At 51.0% G+C, this 16,528-nt stretch overlaps 1 protein-coding gene across 16 annotated transcripts in view; it reads left to right on the forward strand.

The window, feature by feature from the left end:
- LOC106829139 (coiled-coil domain-containing protein 93-like) overlaps positions 1 to 16,528 on the forward strand; it is a 154,007-nt gene that overhangs the window by 108,689 nt on the left and 28,790 nt on the right. Inside the window, exon 3 of one of the 16 annotated variants that reach the window (XM_070507400.1) lies at positions 893 to 16,526. The exons of the other annotated variants lie outside the window; for them this stretch is intronic. Within the exon in view, the coding sequence (XP_070363501.1) occupies positions 6,050 to 7,534 (1,485 nt within the window). The 5' untranslated portion in view covers positions 893 to 6,049 and the 3' untranslated portion in view covers positions 7,535 to 16,526. Of the gene's footprint in view, positions 1 to 892; positions 16,527 to 16,528 lie in introns of those variants that run through there. 16 annotated transcript variants of the gene reach the window in all.

Here is a 16,528-nt window from a genome sequence, read left to right on the forward strand (position 1 = left end):
AGGCATCTGTCCAGAGGAGCTGAGGCTACTGGCAGAACCCTGGCTGCAAGGGAGTCAGGCAGATGCAGGTTTCAGTTTTTTCCAGAGACTCCCATGCAGCCAAGCACAGAAGGAGGGGCTCAGCACACATGTTGAGTGAATCAGCCTGCAGGGTCCACCAGAGAAGTGAAACAAGAGTGAAAAACATGATCAGCTGTACCTTCACCCTCCGAAGGCCCGGTGAAGGCTCAGTTATCTATTGTGCTATAATAGGGGACAGCAGGAAGCTCCCTCTTTGTCCCAGGAGCACTGGCTCTCAGAGCCCCTAGCCTCCACAGCGCACACTGGCCTGACTTCCAGCTGTTACTAACATCCTTGATCCACAGACTAGCAAACCGAGGCTCCTACAGGTTGGGTGACTCATGCTGCTTGGGGCTGGGACCAGGAAGGACTGACTCAGGGCTCGTGCTTGTTCCCTGTCATATTCTGGCTCCTCAGACACGGGAGGTCAGAGTGATGGGGCTACTGGTTTGCCGCATTGCTGCACCTCAGCCATTTGTCAAGGAGCCTCTGTACTGTCTTGGAATGTGGGGACCCTACAGTGAACCTAACAAATCCCCTGTCCTCACGGGGGCTTCCTCCTAACAAGAAAGGCAGAGACAGTAAACAGACGTGAGACAGCTCCAGGGGCCCTGAGTGAAAGCTGCCAAGCGGGGGGATAGCGGAGAGGCTCTGAGGAGGGGTCTCTCTCCTGCTGGGTGACAAATGACCCTGACACTGAGCAGCTACTGCAGTAAGTGTGTATTTTCTGGTCTCTGTGGGTCAGGAGCCCAGGGGCAGCATGGCTGGGCAGCTCTGACTCAGGGCTCTCGTGGGGTCAGTGAGGATGTCAGCTGTGGCCGCCTCGTTCCAGGGCTGGAGATCTACCTGTAATCTCCCGTGTGTGGCTGGCGGCAGGAGGCGTCAAGTCCTCACCATGTGGGCCCCTCCACAGGGCCGCTCACAGGTAGGGGATCTGGCTTCCCCCAGGAGAGATGGAGATGGAGATGAAGCTTGAGGTATGCACATGCACACCCACACACTCACACATACGCACACACACCCTGCCCTGCCTGCTTTCCTCCCGCACAGCTGTGATGAAATGGAGAACAAAGCGAGGACAAACACCCTCTCCCGTTGTTCCCAGACCACCCTTCCTCCCCGTCCACAGCTTGCTTTCCCTCAGGCTTCCTGAGAATGGCCTTGGAGAGTCGTCCCGCTGACAGAGAGCTGTCTGCTCCTTGTCCCTGTCCCCTGGAGCAAGGAGACAGCACAAGTTTCTGCTGGCCATTCCAGTCTTCCATCACCTGCCAGCACAGCGGGCTTTGTGGTGGGCACCGATGCCCACTTGGAATTGCTGGACAGGGTGTTCAATGTCCTTCTAGAACAAGGGGTTTCCATTCAGGCAGCTGGAGCACACATCGCTGGGAACTCCCTGCTTTGGATCTTATTTGCTGTTGGCGAGTTCTCAGGGCGGGGGTGGGGGATTGGGCGCTGGCAGGGGAGGCTGGGGGCGTCCACCTGTGACAAGGGGCCTGGATGTGGGAGGAGCAAAGTGGGGGCTCTCTTCTCCTTTTTAAAATAGTAATCCATCACTTTGTTGGACAATTGCTCATTTTTTTTCTTTTTCAAAATTATGATATAGACACACAGAAGACACCCAGTGTATACGCATACATATGTGTGTGTGTGTGTGTACAGTTTAAAGATTCATGTCGTGGAGATGTCTGTATTCACCCCCTGTGTCAGTAGATGGGATATTGCTAGCAGCCCAGAAGCACTTGTATCCCCCCTGACAAAAGCCCCTCTCCCTGGGGTGACTGTCAGTGCCCTGGCTTTGTGACAGTCGTGTCCCTCCTCAGCCTCATTGTCTCACTCCCCAGGGGCACGTTCAGCTGAGGCGTTGCATTTTCCCCATTTTTCTCCTTTACGTAAAGTGCAATGTGCACCCTGTTTGCAGCCTGGCTGCCTGGGTGACTCACTCGGCTGCTGGGGGTGGCCAGGGTACCTGCATTCTGGTGGCTGTTTTGTGTTCCTTGTGTGGATGGGCCATATTCAGCCTTTGTCCCATTGAGACGTGCAGGCCCATTCCAGCTTGGGGCTCCGAGAGCACACCACCCTAGGCCGTGTCCCACGCTTCACTGGCATTTATAGCTGGTAGCAGAACTTCTGGGTCCAAAGGTGCTCTGACCTTCCTGGGCAGTGCCACTGTCTTTTCTAAACCAGAGCACGTGTGTGCAGGTCCTGTGCGGAGTTCAGGGAGGTGCAGCGTCCTCCAGGAGGATCAGCTGCAGAACAGCGGGGCTGATGGCCAGGTGGAGAGGAGAGCAGCCGGCTGCTCAGAGAGGGATGGATGGTGGAGGCCCGGCCGAGGGTGTGGAGGCAGTCAGTGATGCCGCTGCATAGAGCGGCCGCTGCTGAGAGGGACAATGGCAGGCATTAAGTACATGGAGCTTTCCAGGCAGGAGCAGGGGTGGGCAGGGGCTTTGAGGCTGGGGGCATCTGTCAGCTTGGCTGCCACAATAGAGTGCCATAGACGGCCGCGTGAACAACAGAAGTTCATTTTCCTACAGTTCTGGAGGCTGCAGGCCCCAGATCAGCATCTGGCAGGGCGGGTTCCTGGGGGGCCCCTCCTCCTGGCTGGCGCCTTCTCCCCAGGGCCTCACGTGGTGGAGAGATCATGCTCTCGTCCCTTCTTCTTGTCAGGGCACTGGTCCTACCAAGCTAGGGCCCCACCCTCATGGCCTCATTTAGCCCCTAGCATCTCCTCACAAGCCGGTCTCCAGCTACAGCCACCCTGGGGGTTAGGGTTTCAACATAGGAATTTGGGGAGGACACAAACATTCACCCAGTAACGGGGGCTTCGGGGCCTTTGAGGAACTGGAGCCTGCATGGAGCAAGGGGGGAGGGGTGTTGTGGTTATCTGTCGTTGTGTAACAAACCACCCCCTATGTTAGTGCTTTAAAATGAGAATCATCATTTATTCACTCGCGATTTCAGTTTGGGCTGGGCCCAGGGGGACAGCTCCTCTCCGCCCTCTGTGACATCAGCTGAGGCCTTGCTCACAATGCTGGCAAGTTGGTGATGGCTGACAAGCTGGGAGCTCAGCGGGGCTGATGGCCAGGGGCCTTGGTCCTCTGCCATGTGGCCACGTGGGCTTCCTCACAGCGTCATGGCTGGTTCCTAAGAGAGAGAAAGTGCCACTTGCCAGTCTTTTTCAAGGTTAGGCCTGAACCTGGCAGGAGTGTCATTCCTTCCATCGTAGAAATCACAGAGTCCAGGTACAGCTACTGGCCATTCCTACCACAGACCTTGCCTTTTTGGGAAGAGAATAAAAATTATACATATTTAAGGCGTACAACATGTTTTGGTACTCCGATACATAGTGAAATGGTTGCTACAGTAAAGCTAATTAACATGTACATCTCCTCACATAATTGTCTTTTTTTTTTCTTGGTGCAAACACCTGAAATCCATTCTCAGCAAATTTCCAGTGCATGAGACAGCAGTGTTATTACTGCTGCACGTTAGCTCTCTAGACTGACTCATCCTGCTAACTGCAGCGTGTGCCCTTTGACCCCTGCTCCCACTTCCCCCACGCCTGCCCCTGCTGACCACACAGGCCTCGTCTTCTCTCAGCCGTGTGCGGTGGGAAACATGCCACCTTTTATGTTGGCCTCACATCCTGGGCTAAAGATCTTCATGTCCTTGAAGTGCATATTGCCTAGCTCTTTCTCCAAGCCTGCACCACCCCAAATAGTTAAGACACGGTGGAGCACCCCAAAGCTGGGACAGTCAGGGCCAGCTGTCTCAATTGCTGGACATTGCTCTGTGGCCAGTGCACAGGACTCTCCATGGCCAGAGTTGCAGTGGAGTGTGTGCTTTTTTCTGGCGTGGGGTCCATGGCTTTGATCACATGCTCTGATGGGGCTCTCACCCAGAGAAGGGGTGCCGTGATCGTGACCACAGATCTGATCGGACCAGCTCTGCAGCGTGGCTGTGAGAGGAGGATGGTCTGTCCAGCCTCTCTGAGCCGACCTCACAGAAGCCACGGTGCGTCACGTGCCTGCTCCCCACCTGCCACTTAGCAGGAGTCCAGGAGTGCGGCTATCCAAATTCACTCACTTTTGTGTTTTTGTTCAGTTTTTTCTTGTGGAAAACCAGAGAGACACGAAAGTAGGAAAAACAGTATAATGACTACTCCCCCCATGTGCCCAGTTCCAGCAATTATCAGCTCCTAGCTAATCTCGTATCGTCTATCCCCCCTCCTTCTTCCCCCTTTCAGATTATTGTTCTCAATGTTTTTATAGACTAGAACACACACTGCACAGTGCTTCTGTCCTCAGTGTGTGCATGGTGGGTTTGCACACTGTGAGCTCACCTGGTTAGAATCCTAGTACCCACTTCTGATGTGTGGATAGGGGGACAAAGTGTTCCCACACCACCAGCAATTCCCTGACATCTGACAATTCCCTGACAGTTCAACTCAATTGGGACCCTCTCCACTGGAGTCAGCATACTTACTTGGACCAGAGACCTTTATTTCTGCATAAGGTGTCAAGTTACGGTCCCCTGTGGTTTCCTTTCAGCCTGAAGGACTCCCCTTGCTGGAGGCAGGTCTGGCGTACAACACTCTCTCAGCTGTGCTTTCTATGGGAATGTCTTAATTCCTCCCTCATGTTTTAAGGACAGTTCTGCCAGATATAGGATTCTTGGTTGGATTCTTTTTTCCTTCTGCACTTTGAGTACATCAGCCCATGCCCTCTTGCCTCCAAGGTTTCTGGTGAGAAATCAGCTCCTGATCTAACTGGGGAAAATAGGAGGAAAGCTCTCTTCCTCTCAGCTCTGTGAACATTAATGATGTCTCTTCGCATGTGTTATGCAACAGAACATTTTCCTATAGTATTATACTATCAGTTAAGTTGTAGGATCATTTTCAGATTAATCAGAATTTAAGGAAAAGGAATTGAATATTTGACATCTAGTCGTTATGAGGTCTTTAAAAGCCAAATATGATTACATATTTTTAAATTAGAAGTGAAAAGGCCATTGAAGCATCGTACAGATTTTAATTGCTAATAAAGGAAACACCACTCTCTAATATCCCACACAAGTAAAAAACTCTTTGGGGTCCTTTTTCTTAAGAGTAAAGGGGTCTTGAGACCAAAAAGTGAGCCAACCACTGGAGTCTATCCCCAGCCATGCCTGGTGCCTTTCTTGCTCTGACCTCATAAGGAGCCACTATGATGGAATTGATGAAAACCTATATCAGCCTCTGGGTGGGGTTAGGTTTTCGGTCTTTTGCCCAGGCAGCTGTTTTGGTGACCTGTTGGTAGACCGCACCCAGCTTGTTTTCTCCGATTTTTTCCCCCATTTTGTTTATTTTTTCATCTACTGTTTTTTCTTCTTTCATTTTTATTTTCTTTTTGATTTTTCTTTGTTCTCCTTTCTCATTTTTTTATTCTTTTTGTCTTTTTCTCATTTTTCTTTTCCTTTCTCTCAGTTTTTCCTTTTTCTCTATTTTTCTTTGTTTCTTTTTTCATTTTTGTTTATTATTTTCTTTTTTATTTTTCTTGGTTCTCCTTTCTCGCTTTTTTCTATTCTCATTTTTATTTTTCTGATTTTTTATTGTTTTATTTTTCTCTGTTCTTTTCTTTTTTTAATTTTTATTTTCTTTTTATTTTTCTCATTTTTTATTCTTTTTGTCTTTCTAATTTTTCTTTTTACTTTTCCCTTTTTTCTTTTTCTCCATTTTTCTTCGTTCTTTGCTCATTTTAATTTTTTCTTTGTTTTTGTTGTTTCTCCCATTTTATTTAAATTTTTTAGTTAGTACTTTTAGTATTAGTGCAGTTAGTATAGTTCGTATTGTTAGTGTAGATAGCATAGTTAACGTGTTTATTATACTTTGTATTATTTGTTACTATAGTTAGTATAGGTGCCCTTCTTAGAATCATTAGTGTTAGTTACTTTTGTTTATTAGCCTAATTAGTAAGTAGGGAGTAGTGTTAGTTAGCGTTAGTTTCAGGTCACCATGTCTCTGGGCCTGGCGGCCGCCTCTGGCAACAGTAAGACCCATGTAGCCAGTTACAAGCTGCTAAAGACCATCGGGCAGAGCAGCTACTGCAAGGTGAAGCTGGCCCAGCACCTGCCCACCGGGACCGAGGTGGCGGTTAAGATGGTGGAGAGGAGTGGGAAGAGCGCCTCCAGAGCAAAGGCGCTGCACTGCGAGGTCCAGAGCCTGAAGACCGTGCGCCACCCGAACGTGCTCAAGCTGCTGGAGGTCGTGGCCACAAAGGAGACGTCCTTCATCGTCAGCGAGCTCGTGAGCGGAGGAGACCTGCTGGACCACATCCGGAAGAGCGGCCCCATGGCGGAGGACGAGGCCAGAGGGAAGTTTCGGCAGCTCGCCTCGGCCCTGGAGTACTGCCACCGGAAGGGCGTGGTGCACCGGGACCTGCGGCTGGAGCACGTCCTTCTGGACGGCGAGGGCAACGTGAAGCTGTCGGGCTTCGGCAGCAGCGCCGTGTTCCTGGGCCAGGAGCTGAGCACCCAGTGCGGGAGCCCCTGGTACGCGGCCCCGGAGACCTTGCAGGGCCGAGCCTACGCCGGGCCCCCGGCGGACGTGTGGAGCCTGGGCGTGGTGCTGTTCTTCCTGCTCACCGGGGCCCCGCCGTTCTGGGGGTGTGACCTGGTGACGGTGCGCAGGCGGGTGCTGAGTGGGAGGTTCCCGCTGCCGATGTTCCTGTCCTGGGAGTGCAGGAACCTCCTTGGCAAAATGCTCACCCTCAACCCACAAAAAAGAATAAGTATCCAGAAAATCCTGAAGGACCGCTGGGTGAATATGGGGCAAGAGAAACTGCGGCCCTACAAGGAGCTGCCCTTTGACACCAGGGATCCCTGGGTAATGAGTGTAATGCTGAGCATGGGGTTTCAGCAGGACAGGATAGAAGACTCTTTAAAAAACAAGCGATATGACTCCCTCATGGCCACGTACTTAATGCTTAGTGACAAGAAACCACGGGTGGTGGGCCACAGCATCCTCGTAAGACCTTATGTGCCTCCCATGGACCCCAGCAGCCGCAGCTTCTCCCTCACCTACTCGGTGCAGCTGAAGGCGTCTGCGTGCGCAGGGAGACGCCATTGCATCAAACCTGGCTTTCCCGCCTGGCTCTGCAGGGCTGCAAACCAGCATCAGCTGCCTAAGGGGAACGCGGAGTCAGAGCTGAAGGCCACAGAACCTGCCAGGATCCTACCAGGCCTGGAGTCCAGGACCGCCACCCCCAGCCCAACCCCCCTGCATGGGCCTGGGGCCTTCCCCTCCACCCACAGCACCAGCAACATTCCAGGGGGCCCAGAGGTCACCTGCCGTGGCAACCTCCTCCATGCTGGGCAGCGTGAGGGGGCAAGGCCAATCTCTCCTTCTGGCCCCACCCAGGGCCGGTGGCGGGCTGCTGGGAGCTTCTTAAATTTCCTCAGAGACTGGTGTTGTTGCCTGGACCCCAAAAAGATACTTTGAAGTAAAAAGTACCCTTGTAAAAGATATTTGTTCTTCATTTGTTTAAGCTTAGTGTCTGCAAAATATCTTGTAGGGCCGGTTTAAAATAGAATGTATTAATGGAAATCTGGAGGTTCGGGAAGGCCAACAGATGAGGAGATGATGCCATTGCCAAGATAGTTTGTTGCTCATAGTTCCCAGAGGGGCCACACCACAGCACACAGGGCCCCACGGGGAAGCCCCAGGGTGGTCAGGAGGCAGAGGGAGCGGGGGACACTGTGGGCAGGAGGAGCCTTTCCTGTGATTTCTGGAGGAAGGAACAGCGAGGCAGGGTGAGCAGGCTCAGGACTGGCTGGTCTAAATAACTTCACAGGCTTTGGGGCACGAGGCTGTCCCAGTTGTCTGATACCCACCCTGGGGGACAAGGCCCGGGGGTAGCAGCCTCGACTACACATGTCCAATAGAGGAGGTAGTTGGGGTGTGGATGGACACTGGATTGGTTGGTTTGTTTTTGAAAAATGGGCCCAAGAAGGAGGGTTCTCCCTGGGGAAGGCGGAACGGCATGACGAGGGAGGCAGGAGGCCGAATTGATCGGATTCAGAACAAGGCGTGTCCACATGTGCACGCAGGACACATGTTAAAGCATCAGGTTACAGAAGCTAGAAACATGGTCCAGACAAGGCTCAGCTCAGATGTCACCTGAGGAGCCTTCCCTGCCTGCTCCGTCTACAGTGACAGCGTCCCCACCCCAGTCTCCCTGCCGTCACCCACCCCATTCCCCTCACAGCGTTCAGGGCCCGGCCCCTTGCTCAGCACCCCACCGTGACTCTCCCCACCCCGAGGAAGGTCCTCACAGGACCTCCCATGCCCTGCACCATCTGGGCCTCCCCCTCTCTCATCTCCTCCCACCACTGCCCCCACCCCCCTCTCCTGGTCCCCCGGCCCTGCTTTTCCTCTGTGGCACTTCTGCCATCTAACCTGCTGTGCTCTGCTCAATGTTTGTCCCCCTCTGTGATGGCTCCATGGGCGCAGCAGAGTTTGTTGTCTCATCTCCTTCACTGCCATCTGTCCGTGCCTCCAGCCTGAGTCAGGGCTGGGCACAGAGCAGGGCTCCATGGACAGCGAATGAACAGATAACGCTTAGCACTCCTGGAAGCGTGCTCCTTTGTAATCTGCAGCGTTCACTCACTAGCGCAAGTCTGAGGCCCTACTGCTGCTGGGCCAGCTCCGGACACTGGGCAGCAGTGGGAGAAGCAGGCAGAGGTCTCCAGTCTCATACAGCTGCCAGCCTAGTGGGGGCTGAGAAAAAGTAAGTAAAATATACACAAAGCCAGGCGGGAGTATGTACCATGGTGAAAAAGTGAGGAAGGACTTGAGCAAATTCCTGAAGATCTTTAGGGAGTAAGCAATGCAGAGGGTAGAGTGTTCTAGGCTAGAAGACCAGCAAGTGCAAAGGCCCTGAGCCCACAGTGGGCTACAACTTAGAGAGTCTTAGTTATTAGTGTGGAGTGTTAGTTTTGTCTCGAATCTGAATTTCGCTTTTGTTTATAATCCTTGCTTTCACCTTTCTAGCTAGTTAACCTGAGTTCAGCAAATTCTATTGTATTCTATGATTTAATGTAGAACCGGGTGAATTTGGGTGAAGTCAGTATGTGTTCATTGAATGGCCTCCCTGGGCCCAGCTGTATTAGGCATCAGGAGGCTGTGAAATCAACACAGTGGTCTCCCTCTTAACGACCCCACTGGATGAATATCCTCGCTGTCCTCCAGCCCCTCCACTGCCCCATCTCATCTGAGTCTCGAGCTCCGACCCTGACCCTCTGTTGCACCTTCACCCCCACTTCCACTTCCCCCTAGACTTGTCTCTCTGAGTGTCCTTGAGCTTCTTGAAGTCAGCTTGACCTAAACGGAGTTCAGCCCTTGCCCCATGTCTGCATCCTCTCCATGAAGTCCCTCTGGGTGAGGGAACACCCCCAGCGGACTCCTCCACCCCCAGGCAGGACTCCTCCCCACCCTGCCTTGCCGATGTGCCAACCCCCTGGATGCACTGCCTCGGGAACCCTGTGACCTTCTCCCTCCTGTCTTCAGCCTTCGGCTGCACACTGACCTCCCCCTCTTCACAAACTGCCAAATGGCTGCTACACTTACAAATGGGGACGCAGAGGTGACACAGGCAGGTGTGATTGGAAATGGTGAGCAGCATCGCAGAGCAGAGCGCAGACCAGGGCTCCCGAGAGGGCAGAGATTGGCTATTGTGGCGTCAGGACGGCCATAAAGGGGGCGAGGTGGGCACCCACAGCAGCCCCTCTCCATGTTCCCCAGGAGCCCTGCGTCTCAGCCTCGGCTTGGGCTGGCTGCCCCTCCTTCTGTCTGTTAGGTGGGTGCCTGTTCATTCGTTCACTCACTCATTCGCTCATCATGGACTTGGTTCCTGCCTGGTGCCAGGCCCTGGCTAGATGATGGCGGGTCCTTGGAGACCCAGCTCAGACCTTGTCTCCTCCATGAAGCCGTTCTTGATCCCCACCCCCTCCTGCAGCCCCTCTGGCCTCACCTGGGCCCCCAGTGCTGTGATCACACTCTGATGAGCTCTCCAAGCTGTGAGCCCTCGGGGGGCTCTGGGCCAGATGCAGAAATGGGTTCAGACATGGGATGATGGCTAAAACCCTGAATACATGAGAGGATTACCCACGGGCCTGATGGGGGTCAAGTTCACCTCCTCTCTCCCTCCTGGACCAGGGCTCCTCATTCCCAGGAACTGAGTGACCTCACCCTGTGCTCATTTTGACCCTTATCCATCGATTTTCTTTCAATGTTAATTCTTTTTAAACTCTGAAGTCAGGTCATGAGGGTGTTCCTCAGTAATGAGAAACTTAATTATGACTTCAAGGGAGGGAATGCATCTGTGGTGCCTGAACCAAGACAGAACAATGTGGAAAGCACAGGATGCTGAGGAGGAGCTGGCTCAGGGGCTGGGCCTCGGGGCAGCAGAAAGAGGGGAGACAGAGACTTAGATGGAGACAGAGCTGCCAGGGTGGGGTTCAAGCCGGGAGGAGTGGGAGTCCAGGGGCCTCCACACGTGAGGGTGGCGGCTTCCGGAGTCCCCCTCTGTCATGTACAAGCTGTGTTTCTCATCGTGCAGCGCCTCCAGGCCTTAGGACGAGCTGGTCCTCCAGCAGGAGCGCCTTTGCTCTGCTCTCCAGACAACAGTGCCCTCACGCTGGGAGACTGCCCTCTGGGCATCTGTTCCTCAGCCTGCCTGTCCAGTACCCCCACCCCCACCATGACACACGCAGCCCGCTCTGTGCTTAGGTCACCTGGTTGTCATCGCCTGAGGCTGGCCTGTCTGCTTGTGTGAGAGACCGGCAGACCTGGCTTCTAAGCCTTTCAAGTCTGCGTGACCTTGGACCAGTCCCTTGTCCCTTTGGAGGCTCAGTTGGAGGCTCAGTTTCTCACTATAAGTGGGTCTGGCAGTGGCCTCCTCACTGTGGCGCTGTGCTCTCTGAGCTGCTGGAGATGGCGCATTGGATGGGTGCCTCTTGCTGGTGCCCTTGGTGCTGACCCCAGGGTCATGGCCCCAGCATGCCCAGGGTTTGTGGAACACCCGGCTGTAGTGATGCATGAGGTAGTGGGAGATGGGCAGGAGGTCAAGGTGCAACTTTGGAGTCAGAAGACACAGCATTCCTTGGGGACACTTCCCTGAGCCCCTGGTCCCAAGCCTCGCCCACCCACACCCCTTCTCAGCTGCCTTCGGGGAACTCAGTGAACCCCTGCTCTGAGGCTGCATTCCCCGTGCATCTAACCCAGGCCGGACACTGCTGTGGTCACGTCCCGGGTGAAGGAGTGAAGCTCCACGGGGCTAACGGGAGGACCACAAATTCAGATGCCTCCAGGGGTCAGGCTGGCTCAGGCTGTGGAGGACCTCGGCAGGGGGAAGCTTAGGGAGTAGCAAGCTGGGAGCACAAGCGCTGTCCAGAGAGCGGCTGCAGCTCAGCTCTAGAAGAGCGTTGCCTTGAGGGACTGTCACAGGTGGCCAGATCTCATTTCATACATAAAATAAGCTAGACAGCTGGAATTTTGTTGGTAATCTTCCAGTTTTTAAATGTTAGCGTTAACTTTTAAAATCTAGATTTGCCACTATTCCCTGTGTTGGTTTAAAATGCTTGGCTGTGTGTGGGCTCAGGAGCAGCTGGCAGACTGGATGCTCTTGTGACTCTATTCCCCCTCCTAGCTCCCTCACCTAGTGCCTCCTTGTGCATGTTCAGGGGACAGCTTCATCCCCCAAGGCAGAGTATGTTGGCCTGTTGGCTCCTGGGTGGCTGGCTCCCATATGGGGACGCTGGGCTCTTGGGGGAGTCACCCTTTCCTGCAGCGGCCCCGTGGCAGGTGGTGCTGTCCAAGCCCACTCACACATACCTGGCGCGTCCATCCACCCTCTGTTAGGCTCGCTCTGCTGTATCCTGCCTCTCCCTTTATGTCGTGGCATCCCTTACTTGCTCATCCCCACCTAGGAATCCAGATTCCCCATCTGTTGTCAGGACTTCTGTTTTCCTCTTCCTCTCACCTCTTGATCAGAGGGAAAGTATTTTGACTCCGAGAGGAAGAAAGTCTGAAACTAGAGTTTCCTCTTTGGGACTGAAGATCACTCGTCAGCCTAGGCCCACAGTGCATCTGGCTTTGAGGTCAGCATTGCAGCTTATTCCTCCTTTTAGACTTTTAGTGGCTCAAATAAGGCTGAGCTTTAAGCCTGGTCAGCCCTGCTGAAGGCCTTAAGGACCGTGTGTCCATTAAAAACATGTTTGGCTATATTTGTTTAAATGTTACGCTGTTGGAAATACAGGGATTCATAGTTTGATTTTAGGCTTAGACAAAATTGTAACTTTGTAATATTTCAATTTTATTGTAGATCAAATCAACTTTTAGGAGCCAACTTAAACACCTAACCATGCTCTACTAACTGCCACTGTGGGGAAATGCGTTTTATGTGCAGCGTGTTTGACTTGCAAGTGGAATTTTGAAGTACAGCCACTAGAATGCTGGAATTAGCCTCTTCTACACTATTTGAGGCTTAATTTCGAGTTGCCTTGAATTCATTCTGTACTTAGTAAATGAAATTTGACGTGTCTCTCCCAGGCTATTTGTGTCCCCTCTCACGGTAAGGCCGATGACACGCTCATAGAAGGTAGTTAATAAATGCTTGCTGGATGAACAAAGACTAGGGCCCACAGTCCTTAGTATTTAGGGGTTTTTTAATGTCCCTGTTTCGTTCTGGGTTGCAGATAGTTTGATATGTGTCTTAATTTGCCCTGTGGCTATTGTTCTTGATGTTTGGTTTGTTTTCTAGAATTGTGAGTTCCTACGTGGTAGCCACTAGCCACATGTGGCTATTGAGCACTTGAAATGTGACTAGTGTGACTCAGGAGCAGAATTTTAATTTTAATTAAGACACACTTAAATTTAAAAATTCATGATTGATTTAGCTATTGGACAATGTTTGAGTATGTTTGGAGTGTCTTGAGAGGTGAATCTACTGATTTTAAGTTCTGTGTGTGGCTCCCGTATTTCTCGTGGACTGTGCTATTCTGGATGGTCCCCCTTGATGTCGAAGACCCGATACTAAGTCTAGGGCATGAGGAAGGGAACTGAGGGGTAAGAGGGCTGGGACGCCATTGATGCTGACGGTGTAGGACGTGAGCCCGCTTGGGGAGTCGGAGCTCACGATAGGGAAGGCAGGAACGTACTGAAGTATATGGCACTGAAGTTCAGCCTGGCATTTGGGAAGAAAGGGCAGGGCTGACAGGGCAAGAGGAAAGGGTGTAGGATAGAGCAGCATAGAAAGGATAAAAGAGAAGTAAATGCTTTTGTAGTAGAAATTAGTGGAAGCATTCCCCTGCTCTTTGTGAGGGATGACAGGCCGTAAAGGGCTATCTTACTCTCTTGATGAAGCTCGGACAACATGGAAGAGTCTCCCGGAGACACTGGAACACCTTCTGTTCAGAGACACTGAACGCAATGAGGCAGGCATTAATAGGCAACCGAGGACAGCTGTTGTTTGTTATGGAAGCATTGCCTCTATGTCACATGGAGGAGGAGCCCTTTAGGAACATGACCTGGACTTTTCATTCATTCAGCAAACGTTTATTGAGTACCTACTGTGTGCCAGGCACCGTACCAGGCGGTATCGAAACAAAAGTGAATGAAGTTGTACGTGAATATTCATAGCAGCAGTATTCACAGTCTCCAAAAAGAGGAAATAAACCAACTGTCTATCAGCTGAGCAATGGATGAACAAAATATGGTTTGTCCATACAGTAGGGTATTATTTAGCTATAAAAGAGAATTAAGTGCTGACTCATGCTACAATATGTATGAACCTTGAAAACATGCTAAGTGAAAGAAGCCAGGCACAGGAGGCAACATGTTGTATGATTCCATTATGTGAAAGGTCCAAAATGGCCAAATGCATAGAGACAGAGAGTAGATTAGTGGTTGCCAAGGGATGCCGAGAGGGGGCAATGGGACAGACTGCTAGTAGGGATGGAGTTTCTTTTTGGGGAGATGGAACTATTCTGGAATTCGGTAGTGGTGGGATTTGCACAAAATAGTGAATACACTAAAAACCACTGAAGTATACACTTTAAAATGGTGAATTTTATGTTATATGAATTTTACCTTAATTTAAAAATGTGAAAAAAAAAGCGAATGAAGCAAATTCTCTCCCCTCCAGGAGCTCATCAGACAGATTACACATAACACATAGTTACTGGGCACCGTGGGAGTACACTGCTGGTCTGTACATGGAAGCACACACCTCGGGGGGCCTAGCCTAGTTTGGGCTGGTCAGAAAGTGTTCCCAGAGTCTCTGTCTTTAAGGAGGAGTAGATGGGACTTGGGAATTGAGTCACTCAGATTTAGTTGTTTGCTGCTTTATTTGGAAAATCCATAAAATTCCTGGGCCTTAGATAAGGGCTATCTGCCTGAACGTGAGTCTTCTGCCCTGAGGGTCTCTGGAAACTGAGGACCGGGAAAACAAAGGAATACCCCAGATGCAAGGACACTTCTGGACTTCTGGGAGCGGGAAACTGGTGAGAACCGCTCTTGGTCAGGGTACTTGGTTGAGAAGACACAACCCTCCCGCTGGATTGCAGGGATCCATGGGGAGGCTTAAGAGATGGAATCTGGGCTGAGCCAGTGTCATTTCCCAAGCGTCACATTAGAACTGAGCCTCCAAAGATGCTTCTCCTGCCTCCTTGATCAGGAAGCCAACTAGTGGCCTATGGAATTGGGAAGCTGGTACTACAGCTGCTGACAAGGGAACCACACTGCTTCTACCAAAGTCAGGAAGCCACTGTGACAGTTGCGACCCCAGAACCAGGTTTCTGCTACTGTGATCTGCACCAGCACAATTAATCTGATATGCCCTCCCTCTCTCCTCATCGAACTGTTGCACGTTCAGAACTCCAGCAAATGCATCTGAGTGGAGGAACCTAAATGGCGTGGAGAAACCTAGGTGCAAGAGAGTGTGGAAAACAGTTTTTTGTTGTTCAGCCTCTGCGGTAGAGGAAGACGCAGTAGATGCTGATTCAGCCAGTTCACAGAGGCTGCCATGAGGTCCTTTCCAGAGTTTATCTCAATACTCATGATTTAACCTCAGTCTGCTGCACTTTGGGCCTGTAGATTAATTCCTAATGGATGGGCACAGTGGTGACTTTTTGGTCTCTCCAGTTATAGGACAACTTATTGCAAGGTCAGGTGATACTCTTGGCTTCTTGATTTCTGCATTTCCTTTCACTTATGTTTTGTTTATTCGTTCAGCATGCGTTGGAAATAAAGGATGTAAAAGTAGCATCGATGTCCTTCAGGAGAAGATGCAGACAGGCAGTTGGACATGATTGCCATCTGGGAAGTGGGGGCACCTGTACAGACACAGGGGTGGATTGCCCACAGCAGGGTGTCTGTGCATGGGGGATGCTTTGGAAAGGAGGTAGCTTTAGAGCTGAGATGTGAGGAGTGGTTAGGAAAGTGGAAAGAGGGAAGAGAACGGCACAGCGTGGGCAGAGCTCTCTGTTCAGGCAGTAGATGGAGAGGAGCGTGTGGATGGAGATGAGCGGCTGGGAGTGAGGCTGTGGTTAGAGCCATAGAGGAGGAGCCCTATGGAGAGTGCTGAGGAGGCCCTTTTTCTCCTGAGGGAAGAGGCCTGCCATCAATAAATGCAGATCTGACCGATGGGAAGTTGGGTGAGGAATGGTGAGGAAAAGTGGGAGTGGGGTGAGGCTGGAGGCCCAAGACCAGGCAAGAGGCCAGCACACTAACCGTGCAGGTGAGGGATGGTGTGAGCGTGGGCAGAGCAGAAGTCTTCAGTTGGTTTTCTTCAACGGTTGCATGTAACCTTATTTCCTTATAAACTACTTAAAGGTAAGTGAGGTTGGGTGTTTTGCATTGTGCTTTTTGTTTTGAGTTGAATGGTCTTTTATTGTTATACTTGCTTTTCAAAAATAAAAAAGCGTAGATATTAAACAGAACCTAAAAATAAACTAATTCAAGCTAAAGTGCATTGGTGAGTTTCTTTGAATTTAAGGTTGTGTGATGTGAACACACCACATTATTGACATTGTGCTTGGGTTATGTTTGAGAATAAAAAATGGCCTGCACTTGAGGTGTGAAAGTAGCCATTAGAGAGCATGTTTAGCTTGAGCAAACACACCCATGTTTGTTTATACAGATATTTATAAGGCTTTTAGATTAAACTGTGGATCCGAAATGCATTTCCTGATTCAAGGAATAATGATTGCCCTGAAAAAGAAAGTTGCACTCTGCATTATCTGAGAGTTCCCATTTATGTTATTTATATGGCAAATATGATGACTGGCCTTTTATTCAAAAACAGTGAAATATGTCTGCAGTTTAGGCACTTAAAACATTTTCTCCAGTCCCTAAATAGCCTAAGCCTAATTCTCTTTGGGGCTTTTCTCATAAAAATGGAACCAAAATGCATTTGACCAAATTTATGTGATTTTT

The sequence above is a fragment of the Equus asinus genome, chromosome 4 (assembly GCF_041296235.1).
Source record: "Equus asinus isolate D_3611 breed Donkey chromosome 4, EquAss-T2T_v2, whole genome shotgun sequence".
Taxonomy (NCBI): Eukaryota; Metazoa; Chordata; class Mammalia; order Perissodactyla; family Equidae; genus Equus; species Equus asinus.